Source organism: Chrysemys picta, chromosome 1 (genome assembly GCF_011386835.1).
Source record: "Chrysemys picta bellii isolate R12L10 chromosome 1, ASM1138683v2, whole genome shotgun sequence".
Taxonomy (NCBI): Eukaryota; Metazoa; Chordata; order Testudines; family Emydidae; genus Chrysemys; species Chrysemys picta.
Window position 1 is genome coordinate 226,231,249 of NC_088791.1, and position 27,082 is coordinate 226,258,330.

Consider the following 27,082-nt stretch of genomic DNA (forward strand, 5'->3'; position numbering starts at 1 on the left):
CCCAGGGACATTGTCACCCTGAGTAGTCTTGGATTATGCCCTGTTTCCCAGGGTTAAAAAATTATTTCTTTCCATTGCTCCTTTCCAGAGAGCAACAAACATCAATACTGCCTCTGCTGCCTGGGTGAGTCTCATAGTATCTTTTCCCCCCAGAACTCATGATGGTTGGGAACTAACACTCAGAAAATATCTTCTGGGGAAGACTTTGAAGCTCCATTGAGATCTGGTCTGGGGGACCTTCTGCTCCCTCTTGGCCAGTCCGGCCCCATACATCAGTCTCACCAAGCGGAGGCTAAGACTTTTAAGCCTAAAAAAAGGCTTCACATGAGAGCAAATGGCACTCTCATAGACACAAGGGCAAGCCATCTTCATCTAAGACTGCTCCAAATAGAGAGGATCACTCCCTGACCCCATCAAAGTTAGCACACATGGACACTAAGTGCTTAGGCCTAAATAAATCTAGACAGGAGAGGGAGGCATGCAAGGGTACAGACCCAATGGTTCCGATGGTGAAGGCTTGGGATAAACAGCTCCTGGTACTCCCATCCGCTTTTAGAGCCAATGTGTACCAGTAGTGACACAGCCCTGGAGGGAACCAACCACCATAGTAACCAAGGAAGCTCTAGTTCTGATAAGTCCGCCAATGGACTCTCCTACATCTCCCTGGGAGACATTTTGCTCTTCCCTATGCACATTCACCCCCCTTATTGGGACTGTCTATTCTGGGATTTGGATACACCAGAGGAAGATGCTATCCTGGCAAGGCAGAGTCATTCTTTTACCCCACCTGCCAGCCTGGGGGCACAACCATTTGTACCAGAGATAAGGGATTCAGCTTTCTCAACAGATGAATCTGAAGCCCTACAGGAGCTGCTGAGGCATTGGATGGAGGTGGCACTAGACAGGAGACCCAGAAGATTAGGGATTCCAGTCTCTAACCAGATATGATTGGCCAAGAGACAGGTGGTCCTCCTCAGCCAGTTGGCAATATTGGGGACCGTGGGAACCCTACCCTAGACACCCAGGATTGGTACAGAAGACCTGTTTGCCATTCTGTGGATACCCACAACCATTCCCACTGAAATATTCAGAAGGGGAAGGTGAGCTATTCTGGGAGTGATCTTCAGGGGACAAGGCGATTATTCCGTCTTCTCCGTCTCTGTCGGGTGACTTTAAAAATATCAAGAGCTCATGCACAGAGTGATTCAACTTGAGAAAGATCAAGAACCTCAGCACAATTTAGTAGACATTCTGCAGCTTTCTGGTCCCAGTCTCCCAATCAAGTGACCCTCTCCATTAATGAGGCTATCATGGATCTGGTAAGGACAGTTTGGCATACTCCTGCTTCTTGTGCTCCCACCATAAGAGGCCCGAGATACACTACTTTTTCGCATTTGGCACGGGGTGGGGGAGAGGGAATACGTTTTTGTTCTCTCAACTACTGCCTAACTCTTTAGTGGTGCGGGTGGCTACAGCATGGTCCAAGCAGCAACCAAAGACTACTCCCTCTGATAATAGACACAAGCAACTTGACCTTCTGGGGAGAAAGGTTTTCTCTTCCGCCTCCCTCCAGTTCAGGATCTCACATTATTCAGATCCTCTTGGCCAAATATTATTTTACTAATTCTAACAAGATTTTTTCAATTTAAGGACAAGCTCCCTGAGGAGGATAGGACCCACTTCAAGGCCTTAGTGGATGAGAGCAGATTAGTGGTCAAAACTTCACTCCAAGCTGTGGTGGATGTGGCAGATAGTGCCTCTAGGGGAATGGCTACAATCACTGCTACGAGGAGACACTTTGGGTTGGAATCCTTCGGTTTTCCTAGAGAGGTGCAGATACCATCCAAGATCTGCCTTTCGATATTATCAACCTATTCCATGAGTCTCTTCACCCCCTTAAAAACTTGAGGACAACACTTTGCTCGCTGGGCATTTGTACCCCTGCCCCTATGAGAAAACACTATAGATGGATATAAGGCAAGACCGCCTCCTCAGCTGTTTTACCACCAACGTCCTCAGAAGCCACGAGGCAAGGGACAGTGGGTTCTTCTTCTTAGCATATGTGCAACGTGCCTCAGGTGGCACCTGACCAGGATTCATCACCGAATTTAGTACACGGTTGTATCATTAGCTTCCCAAGCCCGGGCTGATCCATGTCCCCAACATGGGGTTTATGGATCTAGGAATCCAGCCTCTGCAGCGTTCCCCACCACATTGTCACCTTCTGGAATTGGTGCATCAGCCATTATGTAACTCTATCAGCATTATATTTACCAGGAGTGCTAAACTCCCTAATGCAGTGGTTTTCAAACTGTGGGTCGTGGAATGTAAGGCACTGGGTCACAGTGGCTCTGGTCAGCACCGCCAACCAGGCAATTAAAAGTCCCATTGGTGGTGCTGCCTGGCTAAGGCAGGCTAGTCTCTACCTGTTCTGACACCACGCTGCGCCCCTGAAGCGGCCAGCAGCAGGTCCTGCTCCGAAGCGGGGGGGGCCACCGGACTCCACGCACTGCCTCTCCCTGAGCACTGGCTCTGCACTCCTACTAGCTGGGAGCTGGGGGGTGGGGGGGCGGCAGTGCCTGCAGGTGCGGAGCTGCTTGTGCACCTCCACCTAGGAGCTGGGGCACAGCACAGTCCACAGTGCCAGGACAGGAAGGAAACCTGCCTTAGCACCCCTACTGCGCCGCTGACCGAGGTAAGCCCATACCTCAACCCTGCTCCCCAATCCCCTGCCCCAGCCCAGAGTCTGCACCCCCAGCCCAGAGTCCCGACTCTCTCCCCCTGTTCCAGCCCAGAGGCCCCTCACACACCCCAAACCCCTCATCCCCAGCTCCGTTGGGTCACGGGCATCAACAATTTTCTTCAACTGGGTCTCCAGAAAAAAGTTTGAAAACCACTGCCCTAGCGAACTGCCTGAGCAGACATTTTTCTGCAAATCATTAATGTGAGATCCACAATTCAGTTTTCAACAATATTGTCACCCAGTGTGGAATGCTGGCTTTTTACCTTGCAGGAGAACAGGAATCTTCCTTGGTAAATCTCCAAAGCAGCTATGAGCAAGAGATTGATGGGAGATGCCCTGTTGGTGTGTCAGAGGAGTCGACAGCGGTATGCTTTCCCTCCCATCCCATTGATACTACAGGTTCTATGGAAGATCTGCCAAGACAGAGCTTGAGTCATCCTGATTGTACCCAACTGGCTGAGGCAGTTCTTTATGGATCTGCTGAAGCGCTCAGTTCATCCACCCATGAACATCCCCATGTTGCCCGACCTTCTAGAACAGCTATGGGGTAGTCCATCCTGAATTAAAGCAGAAAAAACTCCGTGAGAAGCTGTTACACAGCAAAATGGAGGCATTTCTCCTGAAATCAATTTGCCTCCAAAATCAGTTGGGATCCCTGCTATCTTAGAGTATCAACTTATGCTTAAGTCTTACTCTCAGTTATCTGTGAGTACATCCAGCAGCAATCAGCAATTTTCCATCCTCTGATGAATAGTCATACCATAAAAATATAATTGCTGATATAGACTAAAACGGCTACCACTCTGAAACCTGTAGCCATACCATATTCACTCATCACGTCACAACTAGATTTCTAAATGGGATTGTCTGATCCTTTTTACCATTGGTGAAGTTTGCACCTCAGTGGGACCTCAGTTTTGTTTTATTGTCACTCACTAAACCCCCCTTTGAGTCTCTAGCTATGTGCTCTATGGCCTTCTTTCCATGAAGTTGGCCTTTCTAGTAGCCATAATGTCAGCCAGAAGAGTAAGGAAGCTGGGAATGCTCATGGCAGACCCACTGTATACTACCGTCTATATATTAAAAAAAAAAGTTTCATTACACCCCACCCTAGATTAATTCCTAAAGTAGTTTTAGAGTTTCATGTTAACTCAGATAAGTCACCTACTAGTGGTTTTTCCACAACCACATGCCTCTTATGAAGATAGACGGAAGGGCTTTGGCCTTTTATCTGCAAAGAACAAAGGATGTTAGAAAGACACCTAAACTACTTGTTTACATAGCAGAGCGATAGAGGGGTCAAACTATATTGACACAGACACTTTCAAAATGGATCTCGGGTTGTATTACCCTTTGTTACCAACTATTTATACTCCCATTCCAGAGGGGATGTGGGCTTATTCCACTAGGTTACTTCAGCTGCCTCTCTGAGAGACGCGCCCCTGCCAGAGATATGGGGGGGTAGCTACTTTGATCTCTTTGCATACCTTCATGAGACATTATGCTCTGTTCCAGTCATCAGCTGTGGATACATCTGTAGGGGCAGCAGTATGACAGTGTCTATCATTTCTGTGTCCTGACAGCCGCCTGTCTGACTACTGTTTGTTAATCTTCCACACTGGGAATACACCTAGAGGCCATCACTTGAAAAAGAAATTGAGGTTACTTACCTATAACTGGGAGTTCTTTGAGATGTGTGGTCCCTATGTGTATTTCACTACCCTCTCTCCATCCCCTCTGCTGCAGATTATTTGAACTGTAGTAAGAATGGGAAATTGGAGAGGTATGAACCCACACCACCTTTTGTGGCCTCCGTTCAGAGCGTGAGGAGAGCTACAGCGCACATGCGGGCCAATGGACTCTTCTTACAAAATATTCTGGATCCAAGCACATAGTGTGCATATGCATCCCAAATGAGAAATGCAGATAGGGACCACACATCTCAAAGAACCTCCAGTTGCAGATAAGTAACCTCTGTTACAACACTCCTGCTAATACATCCCAGAACGATGCTCACTTTTTTTTTCCCAACAGTATAACATTGTTGACTCATATCTAGTAATGTAGCATTGCTGATAATATTCTTAAAGAATGTTTCATAATGACAATGAAACAGTTGAACACAAGAGATATTTCTAAGGTTTACTGAACACTAGATCTATAGCAATTACAGCAAATGGTGGATGGCTCCACCCTTATTACTTTCCCGTCATCACAGTAACAATACCAGTTTCACTTGAGGATCAAGGCCACGTGCAGATAATGATTTGTGATTCCCAGGTCTGTAAAGCATCAAGTTACACCAAAAACATTTTTTAAAACCATTTGAGTTTTGGCACAGTCTGCTCCACCCTCCTTGTGTGGAATGAGTATTTTATTTTCCTTGGGCACATTTTTGTGCTCAAAAGCTACAAAGGTTTCTATTGAATAATTACTTTCATAGTCTTAAAGGATTATGATCAAATCAACTAGAAATCCAGTCAAGTTGCCAGAGGTCTGAATGGTAATGTTAGTTTTTCTTTGATTAAAAAGGGTGATGAAATCTTGAAGAGCTTTAGTTTGGTCTGACATCAGATTCAATGTAGGAGTTACAAATGATTTGGAAATAGAGATAGATAGCCTTTGCACAAAGAGGCTACATTTATCTTCAAGTTTCCCATTCATGCACAATTGGATATGACTCATGTAAGATATGGGTAACACACACTTGGTTAAGTACCCTAAACAGTACAGTGTGTATTTATGGTCTGTGTTATTTTTTCTCCGCAATCTCTGCTTCCTTCCAGTACATCCACTGTGTTCATAGGCTGCTTGTTTTGTTTTGGGTGTCCTAACATCAGCATAAAATAGACTAGAGTTACAATCTCTGAAGAGACTCAGTTTTGGTACTTCAGGAATCAGGAGCCTAGTCCACCTCACGCTGGGTATGTCTACACTACGGGATTATTCCAAATTTACAGAATTAGATTTTTGGCAACCGATTGTATAAAGTCGAGTGCACGCGGCCACACTAAGCACATTAATTTGATGGTGTGCGTCCATGTACCGAGGCTAGTGTTGACTTCCGGGCGTTGCACTGTGGATAGCTATTCCATAGCTATCACATAGTTCCCACAGTCTTCCCCGCCCATTGGAATTCTGGGTTGAGATCCCAATGCCTGATGGGGCAAAAAACATTGTCGCTGGTGGTTCTAGGTACAGCCTCACCCCTCCCTCCGTGAAAGTAATGGCAGACAACCATTTCGCACCTTTTTTCCTGGGTGAACTGTGCAGATGCCATATCACAGCAAGCATGGAGCCCGCTCAGCTCAAGACAGCAGTCATGAACATTGTAAACACCTCGTGCATTATCGTGCAGTTTATACTGAACCAGAACCTGCAAAACCAGGCGAGGAGGAGGCTGCGACTGCAGCGCAGCGACGAGAGTGATGAGGACATGGACATGGACACAAAATTCTCTCAAACCGCGGACCCTGGTGCTTTGAGATCATGCTGTTAATGGGGCAGGTTATAACCATGGAACGCCGATTCTAGGCCCGGGAAACAAGCACAGACTGGTGGGACTGCATAGTGTTGCAGGTGTGGGACAATTCCCAGTGACTGTGAAACTTTCGCATGCGTAAGGGCACTTTCATGGAACTTTGTGACTTGCTTTCCCCTGCCCTGAAGTGCCAGAATACCAAGATGAGAGCAGCCCTCACACTTGAGAAGTGAGTGGTGATAGCCCTGTGGAAGCTTGCAACGCCAGAAAGCTACCGGTCAGTCGGGAATCAATTTGGAGTGGGCAAATCTACTGTGGGGGCTGCTGTGATGCAAGTAGCCAAAGCAATCACTGAGCTGCTGTTACCAAAGGTAGTGACTCTGGGAAACGTGCAGGTCATAGTGGATGGCTTTGCTGCAATGGGATTCCCTAACTGTGGTGGGGCGATAGATGGAACCCATATCCCTATCTTGGCACGGAGCACCAGGGCAGCCAGTACATAAAGCGCAAGGGGTACTTTTCAATGTTGCTGCAAGCACTGGTGGATCACAAGGGATCTTTCACCAACATCAAAGTGGGATGGCCGGGAAGGGTTCATGATGCTTGCATCTTCAGGAACACTAATCTGTTTAAACGGCTGCAGCAAGGGATTTACTTCCCAGACCAGAAAATAACTGTTGGGGATGTTGAAATGCCTATAGTTATCCTTGGGGACCCAGCCTACCCCTTAATGCCATGGCTCATGAAGCCATACACAGGCAGTCTGGACAGTAGTCAGGAGCTGTTCAACTACAGGCTGAGCAAGTGCAGGATGGTGGTAGAATGTGCATTTGGACATTTAAAGGGTCGCTGGCGCATTTTACTGACTCGCTCAGACCTCAGCCAAACTAATATTCCCATTCTTATTGCTGCTTGCTGTGTGCTCCACAATCTCTGTGAGAGTAAGGGGGAGACATTTATGGCAGGGTGGGAGGCTGAGGCAAATCCCCTGGCCACTGATTACGCGCAGCCAGACACCAGGGTGATCAGAAGAGCACACCAGGAAGCGCTGCGCATCAGAGAAGCTTTGAAAACCAGTTTCATGACTGGCCAGGCTACAAATTTCTATTTGTTTTTCCTTGATGAAAACCCTTGATTGACTCATTTGGGAGGAGGATAGGAGGGAAGGAAAAGGCCACTTCAAAAGTTCAAAATAATGACAGCCTTTTGCTTGGGCTGTCCACTGGGGTGGAGTGGGAGGGTGCACGGAGCCTCCCCCCACCCCCCGCGTTCTTACATGTCTGGGTGAAGAGGCTATGGAACATGGTGAGGGGGGAGGGCGGTTATACAGGGGCTGCAGCGGCACTCTGTGATCCTGCTGCCGTTCCTGAAGCTCTACCAGATGCCGGACCATGTCCATTTGCTTACGCAGCAGCCCCAGTGTTGCATCCTGCCATGTCTCATCTCGAGCGTCCCTCCTCTCCTCACATTCATCCCTCATGGCCTCATGTTCACTGGCAGCTTTCCTGTACTGGGATACCGTGCCCTTCCACTCATTCAGATGAGCTCATTCATCACGGGTTGATTGCATGATTTCTGAGAACATTTTGTCTCGTGTACGTTTTTTTCGCCGCCTTATCTGAGATGGGAGGCTTGAAAAATTTGCAGGTGCAGGGAGGGAAAAAAGGGAGAGAAGTATTTAAAAAGATACATTTTACAGAACAATCCCCCCCCCACACACACACACACACACACACACTTGGCTAACTGTAGGGAAGGATTTCTTTTCAGCCACAGGCAAACAGCCCAGTAGGAACTGCCACCTCTGTCCCCTTAATTAAATTCCAGTATTTCAACCAGGTTACCATGAATGATATCACTCTCCTGAGGATAACACAGCAAGATAAAGAATGGATGTTGCTTGAATGCCAGCAAACACCGGGACCATACGCTGCCAGGCTTTGTCATGCAGTGATACAAGATTACTTGCTACTAGCATGGCGTGGTCAAGTGTCCTACCATGGAGGATGGAATAAGGCTGCACTGCTCAGAAACCTTCTGCAAAGGCTTTTTGGAGTACCTCCAGGAGAGGATTTCCGTTCCATCCCCAGACACGTTAACAGACTTTTCCAGTAGCTGTACTGGCCGCAAATGCATCCCAAGTCCGCAGGGCAAATAAATCATTAAAAAAAGCTTGCTTTTAAACCATGTTTTATATTTACGAAGGTACAGTCACCAGAGGTCCCTTCCACGGCTTCATGGTCTGACATACCGCCTTGGGAGGGTTGGGAGGGTACTTCAGTCAGGCTGAGAAAAAGATCCTGGCTGTTGGGGAGAACGGAGTGCTGTGTGCTCTCCGCAAGCTCGTCCTCCTCCCCCTCCTCCTCATCTTCCCCGTCCGCAGAATCCTCAGGCATGGCTGAGATTACCCCCTCCTCTGAATCCACGGTTAGAGGTGGGGTAGTGGTGGCGGCCTCCCCTAGAATTGCATGCAGCTCAGCGTAGAAGCAGCATGTCTGCGACTCTGCCCCAGATCTTCCGTTTGCTTCTTTGGTTTTCTGGTAGGCTTGTCTGAGCTCCTTAACTTTCACGCGGCACTGATATGAGTCCCTATTGTGGCCTCTCTCCATTATGCCCTTGGAGATTTTTTCAAATGTTTTCGAATTTCGTCTTTTGGAACGTAGTTCTGCTAGCACAGAATTCTCTCCCCATATAGCAATCGGATCCAGTATCTCCTGTACGGTCCATGCTGGTGCTCTTTTTCGATTCTTGAACTGCATGGTTACCTGTGCTGATGAACTCTGCATGGTCACCTGTGCTCTCCACGCTGGGCAAACAGGAAATGAAATTCAAATATTCCCGGGGCTTTTCCTGTCTATCTGGCCAGTGCATCCGAGTTCATTTGCTATCCAGAGCGGTCACAATGGTGCACTGTGGGATAGCTCCCGGAGGTCAATACAGTCGAATTGCGGCCACACTAACCCTAATTCGAAATGTCAATGTCGATTTCGGCTCTACTCCCCTTGTCGGGGAGGAGTACAGAAATCGATTTTCAGAGCCCTTTATGTCGAAGTAAATGGCTTCGTTGTGTGGATGGGTTCAGGGTTAATTCAATTTAACGGTGCTAAATTCGACCTAAACTCGTAGTGTAGACCAGGCCATAGCATAGGAGCAACATTTAGATTACTGTGGTGATGGATGTGGCATGAAAACCTAGTTAGAAAGAATGTTAGAGGGGCAGGAGCAGTGAAGACAGTAAGAGGGGTGAGAAGCAGTACAAGGAAAGGGTGTTGTAAGTATACAGGGAGGGAAAGATGCACGCAGCATGGGTGGGAGGAAGGCAAGATAATTGTAAAGGATGATAGAAAAGGGAAATAAAATGAGGGCGGGGAGAAGAAGAGCTAGCACAGATGAACAAAATATCACAATAAGAATCAAAGAGCTATAAACAGAACATGTACAGTAGTATGATATGTCATGAGAAAACAAACAAAATTTAGGGTCGATAAAAAAAATGGAATTCTTTTCCATGACAAATTTGGAATGAAATTAAAAGTTTTAATTTTGTTCCACATTTTCCCTAAAATGTTTAGATTCAAAACAATTGAAACAAAAAATGTTCCTGTCAAATCAAAGGTAGGATGTTGCATTTAGTTACCTAGGCCTTTTTAAGAAAACAGTTCTTGTGACCAAAATTATTAATGCGTAAAGGTCCACATTAGGCTCTGAAATTCACATCTTACTGATGTGAGGGGTGACGGGAAAGGAAGTGAGTTTCCATCTTTGCTCTGATAGATATTTTGATTGGAGACAATTTCTGCAAGGCTATGCAGTGAACATTGATTAATACTGATACATGATTAACATGCTCAGAAGTGATTTTTTTTTTCAATTTATAATTTCATGTAGCACTTTTTTTTTCAAGCCTAGCAAAGTACAGACTCTCTATTAAGAACTAAACTTATGCAACAGGTCACCTTTTAAACTTTGGCCATTTTTGGTGTAACCCTCTTTAAGCAAGTGTGATTTTTATATAGAGTCTCTATTTTGTCTTTCCCGTGTGTTTGCCTGTGTGTGTGTGTGTGTGTGTGTATGTGTGTGTATAAATGACTGAAAGGAATTAGTTTAAGCAAATTATATAAATATATATATTTAGCAAAAACCATATATGAGTCCAAAAGTTGAATATTTTGGAAACTTAGCATGTATAAACACTGAGTTATAATGGAAACTGAAGCTACCTTAACTCTAGTGATAGCTACTGTTATTAGTTGTAAATACCAGGCTATCATAACATATTTCCCAATTGCATCAATATGAGAAAAATAGCACATGTGAGGATTGTCTTGTTTTGTCATGTGATTGTTATATAACTATTCTGATCGCTTTAAAAATCAGAAGGGATTGCAGGGGGAAGGAGAAGCAAAGATGTAATAGGTAAGGTGTAAAATAGAATATTCTTTACTAAATTACATCCATAAACATCTCATTCCATAAACATCTCAAAGTATATATAAAATCAATTTAAAATTACCTATTTTTGTTTGTTTTAAAGAAGGGTTTGCTTTTTTGTTTGATTTAAAAAAAAAAGAACAAATCAAGGAGAGAAAATAAAACATTCAGACAAGTTTAAGGTAATGTGAAGGCTTTGACAATTTTCATGCATATAGCCTGAGGCTTCCTGTAGTTGCTCAGTTTCACCTTTCACCTGAATCTGAAAATATTTGTGGCTTAATCTGTGAAAATTCCCTAGTGAATGGTTTGATTTAATTGACTACAGTTGGTGCTTATATTTTAATTGAAGAGCAGTAATATTTTGAAATCATTGTTTTAACTCATAGTGGGGGGGGGGGTTAAGTGGGATAGATGCTATAGTATTTGTTGTTCTGGCACAAAGTAAAAAAACAAATTGAAAGACCATATTATAATTTGAGTCTCTCTATCATTGTAATTTTTCTATCTATAACAAAACTTGTTTAGAAGTGTACAGGAAAGTTAATGAACTTGTAAGTGTGACCAGATGTTCCAGATTGCCTGAAACTATTTCAGAATTGTTTCACTGTCCTAGATGATTGTCAGCTGGATGCCCTAAAGGGTTACTTGTCAAGAATGACAGGCCCAAAACTGAACCCACCTTGAGAGATTTTTTTTTTCTCTTCTAATTGTCCTTCCTGGTTCCAGAAAATGTTAGCTCCCAAATATCACAGTTGCAACACTGACTTCAACCAGTTTCCAGTTTTTCTTCTGGAGACCCAACAGCAGACCTACAGTACGGGGTTTCTTCGGAATCGCAAAATGCTCAAAGCTCAATATTATTGCATATTTCAATGCCCTGTTGGCCCCCACCGAAGGAGTGAACAGGTGGTGCAAAGTCATCACGTGTTGTGATATTCATACAGTGATTTGCTATCCAAAGAATACAACTGTTTGTTTAATTTGGGTCTTCTGACCTAAAAAGGAGTTGTCCTCAGTTTTGAAGGTTAATATGGGGAATGGTACCTTCTTCGTTTTCCCTAATTTTTCTCAACTTAAGCTTCAAAAGGGTCCCTGGAATTTGCATTAATTTTTAAGGAATTTTACTTCAGGAAAGTTCATATTATTCTTGTAGGAATCTTAGTAGATTGTTGCTCAGAAAATATCTGATTGATTTACATTTAGAAAAGATTAGAGAATTGGATGAGTAGGCCCAAGAAGAAACCTCTGAAAAACACCAGAAGATAAGAATATCTGTTTCCTAAGCAGGTCCTTTGTATTTAGCACTTATTCCTACAAATACTTGTTCCATTTACATTAAAATACACCTCTACCCCGAATTAACGCTTTCCTCGGGAGCCAAAAAATCTTACCGCTTTATAGGTGAAACTGTGTTATATCGAACTTGTTTTGATCTGCCTGAGTGCACAGCCCTGCGCCCGCCCCCCCTCCTCCCCTCCCCCCCCCTCCGGAGCACTGCTTTACCGCGTTATATCCAAATTTGTGTTATATCGGGTCACATTATACTGGGGTAGAGGTGTAAAAGTGGAAATTATCTTTTTTATTCTCTCTGGCAATTTTGGTACTGTCTTTAGTGTCACATTCTGACACATATCTGTGTCCAGTTGGCAAAGATAACAGTGACAAAAGAAAATATGAAATAAATTACTTTCCACCTTGTCAATTTTGGATAAGCAATGGGAGTTTGCCATTGATTTAAATGGAGCCAGGAATTTTGGACTTAGTTTTTACATCAGAATGAGTAGATGACATCACATGGCTTTAAAGCATGACAACTGACTACATATAAAAGGCCCCATACAAAATAATAGCATAGGATCCCTAGAACAATCAGGGTGGGACATGCTGTCTCTAGCCAAGCCATAATAGCTTTCTTTTTTTTTTCTGGAACTTCTTCAGTGTATGTTGTCAATGATCAATGAAAGTAAAAAGTAAAAGCGGACACAGTAGCAGTATCTTGTTCAGTACAAACTATCCCTAGGTTGTCAACTGATTGAACTAATTATTGTCACCAAGGTTGCAGCTGAATCCAGTGAGACTGAAGAGAAGCATCAGGGAAATAATGGGGAAAAGACTGCTTTAATTTGTGCTTTTTTGTATTTTATCTTATATTTTTCCTAAACTTTCAAAATGAAAATGCTGAGCTATTTTTGTAGGAAGTCTCTGTTTTCCCAATACCTGAATCCTGTCAATTTGGTCTTTTTTGTTGGTTGTTTATTTCAGAGTTGTTAATTTCATTGACATCTGTGATTAATCAGGATTTAAAGATGCTGACATCTGAAGTTGAGCCTTGTCCATCTCGGCTTACTTAACTAAGATCAGTTTACAATTTTATTTTTTTTATTTATTGATTTTGCTCTTCATCTTCTACCCAATGGTCAAAAATGCACAACCATTACACACAATATTTATTTTCTATTTTAAAAGAAAGGGGTGGAGAAAAAGGAAGCAAGAAAAATTAACAATAGAACTTTCCAGTTATTTGGAAAACATGGTACATTCATAGATACAAAATTACAGTAAATTGGGACATGTCCTTCAGATAAAGTTTCCTCTTTTGTGATATACTGCATCATGCTATTATGGTTTGTGTACCAAGCCATACCACACAGTAAAATACATGGTACTCTATCTACCACCATGGTTGATTAATAGAGGACATTAATTTGAAGGAGCACAACTGGATTGCATTGAATGGTCTTTATGTATTCCCTTCATTTAGCCTGCTGACTGTTAACTTATGATGATCTGATCCCTGGTCTTCTGATGCAAATTGGAATTATTAAATATTGTCGCTTCAAAATTGTGTCTAAAGAGGATTAAATGTAAATCCCTGGCTAAATAATCAAGGCAGGAGATTCCATAAGAGGAAGAGATGTAGAAAGCATAATAAGCATCCCAAAATTCCACCTACACTGCTTGATTATTTGCTTGTATTTTAGAATATTAATATATAGAAAACTGAACAGACAAAATATTTAAAGTAAGATTGCTACTGTGTATGTATACCAAGGAATGTTAGTTTTATTTGTAAAATAAAGTAAATGGTTTAAAATGTGAAAATGATTAGTAATGGAAAGCTAGATAAATATTCAAATATAGTAGTAGTTCATGCTCTTTTAAACAAATGTAAATTAGTAAAATATCATTATCATACAAGGTTCCAAAAGCGACCTTAACTTTGCCCCATATAACCACTTACTCTCCATCTAATAAGGTTTTGTTTAGTGCAGCTACATCTGTAGAAAAGTTTGAAATTGTTGATTACACATACCATTGTAATACCTGCTTACAGACATTTTGCTTTCTTTCTCATCTCTGTGGTAAATAAATAATATAGTAGCCTAGGTCTGAATTCCGAAGCCCATTTGTGTAATGTGGATTGGCTAAAGATGGACAAAAGGTCTGTTGGAAGATGTTCTGCTTAACTTTCATTTATTTTTCTCACTATCTTCTTAGGTAAGTAAACCCGGTTTTACTAACGATATTTGTTTAACTGGCTGTTACATTGGGATGAATATGTGAGCCAATTTCTGAAGGATGACCAGACCTGGATGCACTTAAAGACCATCTCCTGGGAGTGCTTCAAGCATCTGGCTGTGTCACTTAGGACATGGAGGAAATAGAAAAACCTTAGCGGGAGGAGAGCAGATGCTGGGCTCCTAAATTAGAGGTTAAAGATCATGAGTTCACATGAATTTTCAGCATGTGATTTGGTGGTAGTAGGGTAGTATTTGTTTTTGGCATGACTGTAATTTGTTTAGCATTAAGAAATTTCCAGGTTTTGTCTGAAGATCAGCGTAAATGGGAACATAATGTCAATTATGCATAGTTTGGTGGGAGGCTTCTTATAATTTTAATATAATTTAATTTCCTATTTAGCACTTGTTTTAACTTTTTCTATAAAATAATAATACAAGAAAGATATGAAAAAATTATATCTTCCCAGTAAAATACTTTATGGCTGAATCAATGTAATACTTGCGGTGTTACCTGAATATGGTAATACATTGTAAATAATCACCCAGTGTTAACTGATTCATATACAAATGGATTTTGTTGGTCTGGATCTTTTGTAAAACATTCTGAAGGAAAAATAAGAGTGGTGAAAACTTCTGTTAGCATAATTTTTTCCACTGTTACAGTGTCAGGAGCACACAGTAATTTGCAGCTGCACTTAGATACACAGCACACTTTTTTTTTAAATATAGCTGTTTTTTCCTAATGTCTTATTTTTGGAACCTACCTGCATTCTTGGGTGTAGAGTCTAGTATGCTAACGAGTTATTAAAAAACAAATTAAGTAGCCAATACAAATAGGGTAGCTATACATAGATAGCTATGATCTAGCACAGTGGCTCTCAAACTTTTTTTTTCGCGGACCACTTGAAAATTGCTGAGGGTCTTGCCGGACCACTTGATGATCTTTCCAAATGTAGTTTGTACCATTAGCTAACTATTGTAAAGTGCTTTGGATAAAAGCGCTATATTAAAAAAAACTTAATAATAATTCATTTTTTTTGTTCTACAAATAAAAGCGCACAACTCATTTTTTTAATAACAGTAGTCTTACCTTTCTAATGTGATGGATGTGCCCTCTCTCCTCTGCTGCGGCAGCCACCGAGCTGGGCTGGGAAGGAGTGGGGGGGGTCTCTCCCTCTCTCCCCCACCGCAGCCGCCCCTGAACTGGGGCTGAGAAGGAGGGCCGTCTCTCCCCGGCAACTGCAGCCCTGGAGCTGGAGAAAGTCACCTCTTTCTCTGGCCACTGCAGCACTTCATGTCCCAAATTCCCCCCCATCCCCTCTTCTCACGCCACTGCCCCCTCCCACCTACCCCCTATTCCCCACAAGGCCACAACTTCACCCTACATGTGCGCCTTCTCCAAGGTCCAGGCACCTAATTAGTGGAGCCGCGCGCCCCTGCGCAGCTCCACTAATTAGGTGGGTGGCCCTTCATTCTTTTGTGTGCAGCCGCCCAGGCGCGCACCTTAGAGGGAACTATCTGCAGACAACCTGAATGGAGCTCAGTTTGGACCACAGTTTGAGAACCTCTGATGTAGCAGTATCAGAGTCCCTTAGAACTAGTAAAATCAAAATGCAAAGGGGGAGGAATCATACCATGACATGTGCCCTAGGGGAATTTGAGAAAGAACCCTGAAGAGGTAACCTTTCCACAACAGTGCTTTTCTTTAGCCAACTGGCTCTAGGGAAAATTGAGTACACATACCCTGTGACTCCTGAGCTGAAACTGTGATGCCATGGGATTGAAGAAAATAAGCCACTTGAAGAGATCACAAATTGGGGAAAATTAGCCATTTGATAAGTAGGACACATGGGATAGGGGTAGACCTAAAAACTGCAAAGTCATTGGACATATTTCTTTACAGGAAAAACTCTTCTACTTGTAAAATGCTACAGGTTATTTACATTAAATCACATTTGAAGTAAAACTTCTGGTTATAACATAAGAAGCAGTTTAAATATCTGTTTTCTCACATTAGTGGTGGCTCTGACTTCACATACATTTTCAGAAACAAAAGTTAATATGTATTTATAATTGCATTTCATTGAGATAACAGAATATGACATTTTTCAGAGGAAAGGGTGCTACTTTTTTTTGTTAGTGTAGGCATTTAAAGGGACACAGCTAGGTTTTTACATTAATGCTTCATTGATTTTAAAGAAGGAAGTTTACACTTCTGTTCATGCTTTTATTTCTGTCTAGAAATGTAATGAGAAAGGTGAATTCATTTGCATAGTAAAGACTGTCTTCAAAAACAATGAAGCTAGAAACTTTAATTATTAACTGACTGGCTGGATTCTGGAGAACACAGAAAAAATCTGTGGAGAGGCACATCTACAGATTAATTGAGTTTCCAGATGGATGGATTAGTTGATTGACTGTTTGCTAATATATCCACTTTTCTAACAGTAAGAGGAATTCCGGTTCCTGAAAATTGCTGGGCATGTGGCTACTTGGGAGGGGATTGGGGAGGCTGTATTGCAGGCAGGACTGTTGTTTTTATAGACTGCCAAAAAATTTCTCAGATGGCTGTAAATGGCATGTTGTAACAAGATGCTATAAACAAAATGTCAGATTTCTTAATATTGCATCATAAATTGTTGTGAGTGTTTGTATGATGGGGGAATAATAAATAAACAAATATTGTCTACCTGATTGAGTATGCATACAGCATAGAGAAAAAGATTCCATTGTTCCTCTACAATCAAACTTGAGTTGTCATGCCCTCAGCCCCGTAATTATCCATTATCTAAAATGTCAGCCAAGGTGGGAATGATAGGAGTTGATGCCAAAAGTGTCATGGTTTTTTTCTTTCTATTTTGTAATTTTAAGAAACAGTGACTGAAAGATTAGTTTAGGATATTAGTATTTGCAAAATGAAGCTAGAAAAATACAAAGGCTGTGTGTATGTCTTTCCAACACTATGAAGACCCATTTCTAGCCTGGGTAGGTCACAAGATATCGGAACTTAAATGGGTCTCTGGCCTATGTGTGTACCAACATCGGCCTCAGGTAAGTATACATTTGGAGAAGGTATTCCACGTTTTTTGGAGAAGTGAAGGAAATTTACTGCTGGCAAGTTTATTTAACAAAAAAAAAAAAGTCTGTTTTAAAGCTGCTTGGGGCCTGGTTATTCCTGGTGAAGAAGAATTAGTAGACAAAGTATAGATGAGGTGGTCAGTTTTAGGATAAATGCAATTTATCACATGAATATCACCACCCAGCAACTCACTCCTTTACAAATTTTCAGTAGCTTTCCTATGATTAACTTTTCCATTTTCTCTGTCTGTCATCCCTTCCTTTCTCGTACTCAGTTTATCTTTTACTCCCTCCCTCTGCGTCTCAGCATCTCTCTGTGTCTGTCACTCACCTCAGGTTAGGGAATAGAAATGGGATTGTTAGAGACACAAGGTGGGTGAAGTATTATCTTTTACTGGATTATATTCTGTTTGTGAGATAGACAAGCTTTCAAGTTTACAGAGAGCTCTTTTTCAGATCTGGGAAGTGTACTCAGAGTGTCATAGCCAAATTCAAGGCAGAACGGATTGTTTAACAAAAGTAGTTAACACATTTTTCAAGGGACCATTCAACATGAAAGGGCCTGTGAACATCCCTCCAGTCATAGGGAGGAAAGAAAGGTGGGTGGGAAGGCATTTTGGGGGATTAGAATGGGATTGTCAGTTTAATATAAATTTGGGATTCTCTCCATTCCCCTCTGTGTCACATCTCTTTTCTTTTTTCTCTCTCTTTCCATCTTTCCCAGGTATTTGCTTTTAGGTTTTCCATTCTCCCCACTTACCTCTTCAATTCACTTTTCCTCCACCCCTTGTAAAGTGCTGCAGTGAAGAAAATTCCATGGGAAGCAAAAGAAACATAACACGACATGGGAGGGCCAGAGGGGGAGAGAGAAGTGACCAGAAAGGGAAAGGTTTCTGGCTGAACAGTTGAATACACAGCACTTTTTTCTACCTGTGGAAGCTTCCAAGATATTGGACCTTAAAAATCTTATTGTTATGCGTCATATATTAGGCATTTTCACCTAATGTTTTAATATAATTTTCCTTATCCTGAGCATGTGGTGTAGTTGAATTCATGGTATTAAATAATTTGCCGTTATGGGTGAAGATTAATTTAAAATTGTACCAATACATTTGTTTTAAAGTAAAACATTCATTTCCCCCTCTGTGAAATATTTGACAAATACAGACTATATGCTAATGTGGTATAACCACTTTATTGGCACGCTTTTGAGATTATCTGTTTAACACACTCATGGCTTTGCCAGTCATGAGTAATGCAGCCATCCCAAACACATGCTAATAAAAGTTTTATACCAAACAATCATGTATACTGTTTATACTATGTATTATACAGAATTTTTTTTTTTACACATTTGGGAAGGGTTCCCAAACAACCCGAAACCACCTTGTCTTCACCCATCAATCAATAACCTCTCTGCATTCCTGGAGTTCAGTACATTCACTCATCAGGAGGTTTGACATCTGAAAGGAGTCTCGATTCAAGACGGGAGAATCTGAACCATGGCGTTCCTGGCTTGTGAAAGAAAGCCATGAGCAAGTGGTGCCACTCCTGTCCAACGTTGTGAACACCTCATTCAGAGAAGGAATCACCCCTTTCTCCTTCAGCACACAATAATCTGACCGACACAGAAAAAAAACACCCTGTATACATCAGCCAACTGCTGTCCAGAGTCGAACTTTCTGTTCCTGGCCAAGCTCAGAGAATCTACTCAAAGGACAACATCAAGCTCATCTAATTGGAGATAATATACTAGGTCCACCTAAATCTGGACGAAGATTGTCTGTGCAGGAGATGGAACTTTCACAGTGGGCCAGCTCAAGAATTCTCTCTTAGGGAGAGGATGGGAAAACAAACACATGACAGATGTTAGTCACAGTGCTTAATTAAACTACTAGAAAGTACTCAGATCCTGTGTTGATAAGAACCTTAATAGAGTAGTGTACTTTGTGTAATTGGAAATATTTTTTCATATCCCTTCACCTTGCTTACCACATGCTCAATTGTACAGAATTTTGAAAGGAGACATAATCTAAAAATTATTGAAAATAGCAATTTTATATACAGAAAAGCTGTGATTGGCCTTGGATTGAATCTTATCCGTCCTGGACTTCTAGGAGTTGTTTGATTTCTGTGGGGAGGGGAGAATGGAGATGGAGATTTCTTCTAATGGGCTTATTTTATTTTCTTCTTTCTCTCTGTCTCTCTCTCTTTTTAAAAATAGTGACTATTTGAAGCTGCTAATAGTTTTGAAATGTAGAATAGATTCTGTTAGAGTTGGATTAGTGGGGAGAGGGCAAGTGAGGCTATCAGAAATGAATGATGCCCTATTCATTCTATTGATGTGCAGGTTATTATATGGACATCACTTCCACATGTGTGTATAAACATTATACATGTATTGTTTAGCCATGTATTGTTTATATACATACATACAGTAAAAGCTTTTTTATCTGGCATGTTGGGAGAAATCGGGGGGGGGGGGTGCCAGTAAGTGAAATACGCCGGTTAACTAAGAGGAAAGGAGTTTGGGTGAGGGGATGAGAACCGCAGCCAATGGGAGCTGTGGGAACAGTGCTCGGGGTAGGGGCAGCACGCAGAGCCGCCTGCCACAGGTCTGCCTAGGAGTAGCTGGGACAGGGAGCCGCCCGAGGTGAGCGCCCCTTGGATCCACCACCCCAAATCTTGTCCCGCGCCCCAACCCACTGCCCCGAGCTCCCTCCCGCACCCAAACTCCCTCCAAGAGCCCATGACCCACACCCCGTCCTGCACCCCTTCTCACTCCCCACTCCGAATCCCTTGTGGCCATTCCTTCGCCTAGGAGCAGCAGGGACATGTCGCCGCTTTCAAGGAACCACGCAGAGCCAGGTAGGAAGCCTGCCGGCCCTGTGCCAACCGGACTATAAATCAGACTTTCTATGAATATTAGAAATGCCTGTTTATAGAGATTTCCAGTTGGCACAGGGACAGATAACACAGATTTTACTGTATATACACTCACATACATACTCTTAATGTTAATACCCCATAATATTGCTGAATGAGTTTTGCTGAATTGTCCAGATTTTGTGACAGTGAATGCATGACTTATCAGAAAAGTGTGTATAGATAACTCATTTTTTCCTCCTCTGTTCATTAGTGCATATAATAATTCCCCTGTGTTTCATTTATTATTTTGGAGTACATTTCTTAATACTCTGTGGGCCAAATTTTCTTCTGGAGTGAATGGGAAAAATCTCCATTGAAACTGAGGATATTGCAACCATTTATGCTAGAAAATTTGGCTCCATGTTTTTCTGAACGTTTCTTGATAGAAGGTCCTAACTAAAGCACCAAGGTCCCGTGTGAAGTCTGTTGGTTGAGTGTATTTTTGAATACATTCCCCTCAAAAGTTCATTTTATTAATCTAATTTTATTAAATCTGCTAGCTTTTCTCTGATCTGCATTTAACCTAAATTAGTCTCGGATTTAGCTATTTGAACAAGTAGGACTTTCCTCAATCAATTTTGTGCAGCAATTTAGAAAATGTAAATATTATTTTTATTACTTAATTTTAATCTATTAAGCACTGTAGCTTTGTTTTGCATCTTTGTTGGTTGGGAAGTCTTGGGCAAACCACATCATTCTGTCTTTTATTAGTTGTTGAGTAAATCACGATAGGTCTATCAGTTAAAATGGAACTGTAGTTTAATATTGTCACAATAACACATTGTGTCATGTTACTTTTCCCTGAGTCTATAAAAGTGAAGAAACTAAAAAGTACTTGCCTTGTAATTCTTCTTTGAGGATATCAGACCAATACTCTGGCCTTTTGTTCATGCTTATCCCCACTACAGAGGATATGTTGGAGCTCTGCCGCCCTGATTTTCCACTGAGGTGAGGTCCTTCAGGGATTTTACAGCAGCCTTCCAGGCTTCTCTAATTCATGCTAATCAATTATGCAGAATGAAGGAACTGTATCCAGCTCATTGATGGCTGAAGTACCCCCCCTCCCTTCTTACTCGTGTAGCTAAGACAAGGGGAATTGAGTCTAGTAGCTTTGGAAAAAATCAGCATTTGATTCAAGAATAATTATCTGCTGTTATCTTGGTAAACACGCTTTGATTTTTCTGTCGAGCAAAAATATTTCACACTTAGGGTTTGCCTACACTGCCATGTGAGGTGTGACTTCAGCATGTGTAGACAAACCATGGCTAGCTCAAATAACAATAGCAGTGAAGCCACGACAGCAAGGGCTAGTCGCAAAAGAAAGTACACAGGGTCCCTGGCAATCTTCCTCAGCCTGTGGTGCTGCCCATGCTGCTGTGGCTTTGCTGCTATAGTTATTCAAATTAGCTAGATCAAAGGTAGCTCAGGTATGTCTACATATGCTGTAATTACACCTCTGGTTGCAGTGGAGACAACCTTAATAAAAATTCCTTTCAAGAATGACTGAGGACAAATGAATCCTTATTATATTCAGTAAAACGATTTCATTATGATACAGCCTGAAGTACTGTAAATAGGACATGAATATTAAGACATGTTAATTTGCCTTTCAGGGGTTGAAAAGCTGATCCGCCATCTACACCAACACAATGTACCTATAGCTATTGCCACTAGCTCAGCCGGAGTGACATTTCAGATGAAAACAAGCAAACACAAAGACTTCTTTAGTCTATTTCATCATATTGTGTTGGGAGATGACCCAGATGTGAAGAACAGCAAACCACAGCCTGATGCGTTTTTAGTTTGTGCAAAGAGATTTCATCCTCCTCCTCCTCCAGAAAAGGTAGGGATGGAATTAGCTGAAAAGTCAGCAATAAACAATTCAGAATACATTTTGAGTTTTTTTAATTTGTTGTTTAATATGACAAGTTTTGAGATTGAGATTTAATAGCAAATTAAAAATACTCATGGGGGAATTCTGTACCGCTGCACAATACAGAAGTTTGCAGAAATTAATGTTGTGCACGCAGAATTTCCTTTCCCCCACAGAAATGGGCTGCAGTGCTGCTGGCTGCCACTGGGGGCCGCTGGACCCGGCAGAGCCTAGCTCGCACATAGAAGACACTGCCAGGGGGGGAGAGGGAGGGAGCTAGAGGGTTCCCAGCAGCTGCAGTTCTCCACACACCCTGAGGGAACGAGAGAGCAATGTGCAGGAAACTCCGCACAAGACTGGAACATAGCATCAGGCTGTTTCTCCCTCTGGATCCCTGGACTCTGAGGGATATGGGGGCGGGTGTCTGGGCTGGGGGAGACACAAGTGGGTGCTGGGGAGGTTTAGGAGGGCCCCATGGCTGGGCTCCAGAGGATGTATGTGCGGTATCTGGGCAGCAGGGCCCCTGCAGCTGAGCTCTGGCGCGGTGGAGGGGGCTAGGAGGAGCTCTGTGGCTGGGCTCTGGGGGCGGGAGGAGTGCAGGTGTCTGGCCCCCTGGCTGGGCTCTGGGAGGAGGAAGAGAAACAGAACCTGGGTTGTCACAGGGGTTTCTTTAACTCTCTCCTAGGGGAATGTTTTGTGCGTGTCTGTATTGTTACAGACATACTTGCTGATAGGTATTTTGGGGAAAAAAATTACCAAAATAATTGAAACTGGCATGATCATGTAGCATTATTTTGACAAATAACATTTGCAGAATTTTAAAATATTGTGTACAGAATTTTTAATTTTTTTGGCGCAGAATTCCCCCGGGAGTTAAAAAAACAACCACACAGCATTCTCTGTTCCCAAAGAAATGTATACTGTAGAAGCAGGAAATTATTTGAAAGTGTCCTGTTCGTTCAGTATACAATGTTTTATAATGCAAATTACATTTGATTTACTGCATGGTACTGTGAAGTAACAGGAAACTTCAATGTATAAATATGAAAGCTGAGCTTTTGTGCTCAAAGTTTAGAAACATTATTTAAACATAGGACAGTTTTCTTTTCAAACATTTGTGGCTTATTTACCTCTTAAATGTCTAAACGTTAAAGATACATTTTTGTAAAGAGAATATAGATTTCCTTCATGCCATCTCTTCATCCTGTGTGCTGAATCTATGAGGTCATAATTCTTGGTTTATGATTTCAAAACCTAGCACTGAGAAATATCATTTGAAAAAGAAAAGGTGTTTTCTTTCTCTTATACAGATTTGCTAAATATCCAATTCAGAAACCTGTGAGGGTAAATATCTGAAAGAGAAATGGATACCTATTTAAGTAATATTGTTATTTCTATTTTAAATTAACACAATTGCTCTTTAAAATCATGCCTTTGTTCTTTTTTTCTGTTCTGCGTGAAATATGAAGCCTATAAAGAAGTTTTGAGATCCTCATTATTGCTGAGAAAATTGTTTCATAATTGTGATTTTTTTTTAATCCAAACTCTGGTGTAGATTAGACAGAGTGTATTGCTGGTCCACGGAGAACAATGTATATGTAGGCGTATTTGCAGCAGTTAGTTCTTCTTCGAGTGCTTGCTCATACTGTTGAAATGGATGGGAAATTTTCTTCAATACAGACTGGAGACTTCAGAATTTGACCAACATTATTATTATATTCAATGGCAACTTAATTAATTCAGGGTTAAAGTTGGTTGTATGTCATTCCCTCGCAGAACGTAGAGCAAAACTCAAACTTTTGAAAACCGCCAAATGCACAGTTAGGGTTCGCTATGAACTTAACTCCCCTCTTTCAGCAGTTCTCTAATACAGCTTTTAACATACTCTGCCAACCCCTATGGTTTGCTGAAATGTGCAACCCATTCACTCAGGATACCACCTAACACTAATAAAGTAACAAAAAAAAAGGAGGGGGGAGGTTGCGCACACCACCTTCCCTTTAAATAACATCATTATTAGCACTGAAGCAATTATGTTTTGAAATGACAAAAGTGTTTAATAAAAATATTTCTGCCTCTGATGCTGAAAACACTTATGCACATGCAAACATTTATGCACATACTGTAAGTACATGAGTAATCCCACTGAGGTCAATAGGACAATGCTTGTGAATATATTTATGTGCTTGCTTAAGTGTTTGCAGAATCAGAACCATAATTTCTTTCTTTCTGTCTGCCTGCCTGCCTACGACCTACCTTCCTTCCTATAGCTGTTCTGTGAAATTTAAATAACATAAAACCTTAAAAGTAGTAGGGATGTAAAAGGTTAAACAGTTAACCAGTTAGCCGGTAAGCATTAGGCTTGCATCTGAAGAAGTGTTTTTTTACCCTCAAAAGCTTATGCCCAAATAAATCTGTTAGTCTTTAAGGTGCCTTGTTGTTTTTGTGGATACAGACTAACATGGCTACCCCCAATATTATTGTTATCCGGACCGTAACTGTTTACCCAGGCAGCTGCCTGGCCACACCGGGCTGGCCGGCTGCAGCAGCCCTAGCCATGTCAGGCCGGCACACCAAAGGGACTCCAGCCTCGGCCGGGCCAGCAGGACCCCAGTCCTAGCTGTGGCGGGTGGGCTGGAGCGATCCCAGCCATGGCGGGCAGGCAGGACCCAGGCCACAGCGGGCCGGGCAGGCTGGAGTGGCCCCAGCCCCGGCTGCACCAGGCCGTTGGGACCCTGGGACTATAGCCCCGGCGGGACCTCAGTCAGGGCTGGGCCGAGGGACCTCAGCCCCTGCTGCCCTGCGCCAGCCCGCCTGAGAAACCTTGGTTAATGGTTAACCGGTTAAACGATATAATTTTAATCATTTAACCTTATAATTTTTTCAACCGATATTTACATCCCTAACAAGTAGTGCCATTTACCTTTATAGTGAACTAAATTATAAATGCTGTTGTTTTTAATCTAAAATTGCAAAACAACAGATTTTTCAACTGTTATACAAAGCCTCAGCCTGTTTTAAGTCAATTACTTTAAATAATTCTATTCTGATTTGTGCTCCCCTCCCCCCCCCTTTTTTTAGTAGTTTTTGCTTAATGAAACCCAAAATCATGAATAGTAGTCTGTGCTGACTCCGATGAATGTTCAATGCAGTTCTTCAGACTGGTCAGGTTACATTAAGATTTGTGTGTCTCATTTGGTTTTTGTATCAAATCCTATTTTGTTTTGTGTTTTTTCCTTTTTTCAAAGAGACCTTTGTTGGGACATGATTGTTACAAATGAAGAGGTGAAAGAGTAATGCGAATTCCAGGCCCTATGGCCATGCTGTAATTTGTACAACAGTATTAAAGAGAGAGTGGAGGAACTGTTTAGGTTTAAACATGCTCATCGCTGTGATTGGAACATACCTAAAAAGGGTTGCCATTTTTTTTTTAGTTGATTTTGTTCTTATTTTTTCACCGACATAATTTTCTGACAGCTTTTCACAGCTGATCCACTTTCAGTACACACATTTCACTTATTTGATGTTCTGAAAGCTTTTAACGTCTTATTAGTCATATTACATCTACTTAAAGGAGTTTCTCTTGTGTCTAATGTACATACTGAGACTTTGAATTTGTTAGCCATACTTTAAATAAGGTAAGGGAGTTACAAAGGCATGAATAGTCTGTCATTAAGTTATATACTGTAGCTGCAAATTGGAACCCCTGCTGTTTACGTTATGTATTTTAGAGTCAATCATTGTTAATCTGTACTTTTTCTGTTTGTACATAAATGGGCTTCACTCTTTTCTGAATGCTTACAATTCACAAATTAGACACTTTATTTATTATAAAAGTAACGAAAACAGTACATGCAAAAAGACAGAAATTTTCACCTTAGAATAAAAAGCTGTGCCAATAGCATTTTTTTCAAAATTCTTCTGTTCCTTTTTCTTGAATAGATCTCAGTCAGTTGTGATTTTTGCCTTAGCTGAAGCATGGCTATAAACAGGAATGCATAATGGAAACCATTATGCTTTATACATGGCATACAATTTCCTGTGGGTAGATTTTTTTTATTATTATTTTATTATCAAATGTTTTATCATCATACTTCTGGCTATAAACCTTTCCAATTATAAACCCTGGCTAACAGAGCAATTGAGCCAGATTTTCAAAATATCTGTATGCGTGGATTGCATTCATATATTCCTTTGCACACACACAAAAGGGACTTGCATGTATAAATGGTCAGTTGGTTGAGTGTGGACTGCTGTAATATGTTCTATATGGGGTTGCGTATGGAGAGTATCCATAAACTAAAGCAAGTGCAGAATGTGGCTGCCTACTTACTATGTGGACTTTATGCGGAGAGCATACAACAGTGTTCCACAATATTCACTAGTTTCCAGTAAATTTCCAGGTGAAATTCAAGGTACCGGCATTGACTTACAAAGCCCTGACTGTATGTGGCCTGACTATCTGGGGAATTACCTCACTTTCCATTCTGTACTGATATAATTGCAACTAAAGGAGGCATTGAAGACGGGGTTACTTCAGTTTGAAAGGAAGGAAACTCCTGATTCAAGGGTTTTCCCTACAGGGTCCTGGACTGTGGAACTTTTTTTCCTTCCCAGTCAGTCAGAGCCTGAATTTGTTGTTCTTCTAGGCACATTGCAGAGCCCCAACTCTTTTTGTGGACATTTGAGAAGGAGTTGGGTTCTGGTTATTTGGTGTGAGTTTTTTTGGATTTCTCTTGCTTTGCTAGTGTTATGGGATAATCCCACTAAGTAAACAGTATAGTATTTGTTTAATTGACCTAAAAAAAAATGAAGCTAGTGCCTTGGATATACGCTGGAGAAATCTAAAGAAATAAATTAATAGCTGTTTGTGTACATTCTTTCCATCTATGTGCACATAATCACAGTAATTGCTTGCACATATGTGGAAAGCAAATGATTATAGATCACAGATGTTTTGAGAATAGGCTTACTTTGGGAAATTCAGGGTATACTGAAGGTGGAACTGAAAGTGCCCAGAACTT

At 41.7% G+C, this 27,082-nt stretch overlaps 1 protein-coding gene across 1 annotated transcript in view; it reads left to right on the forward strand.

The window, feature by feature from the left end:
* Positions 1 to 27,082, forward strand: part of PUDP (pseudouridine 5'-phosphatase) — a 148,713-nt gene that overhangs the window by 66,860 nt on the left and 54,771 nt on the right. The window contains exon 3 of the mRNA XM_005283333.5: positions 21,799 to 22,028. Coding sequence (XP_005283390.1) covers positions 21,799 to 22,028 — 230 coding nt within the window. The remainder of the gene's footprint in view (positions 1 to 21,798; positions 22,029 to 27,082) is intronic.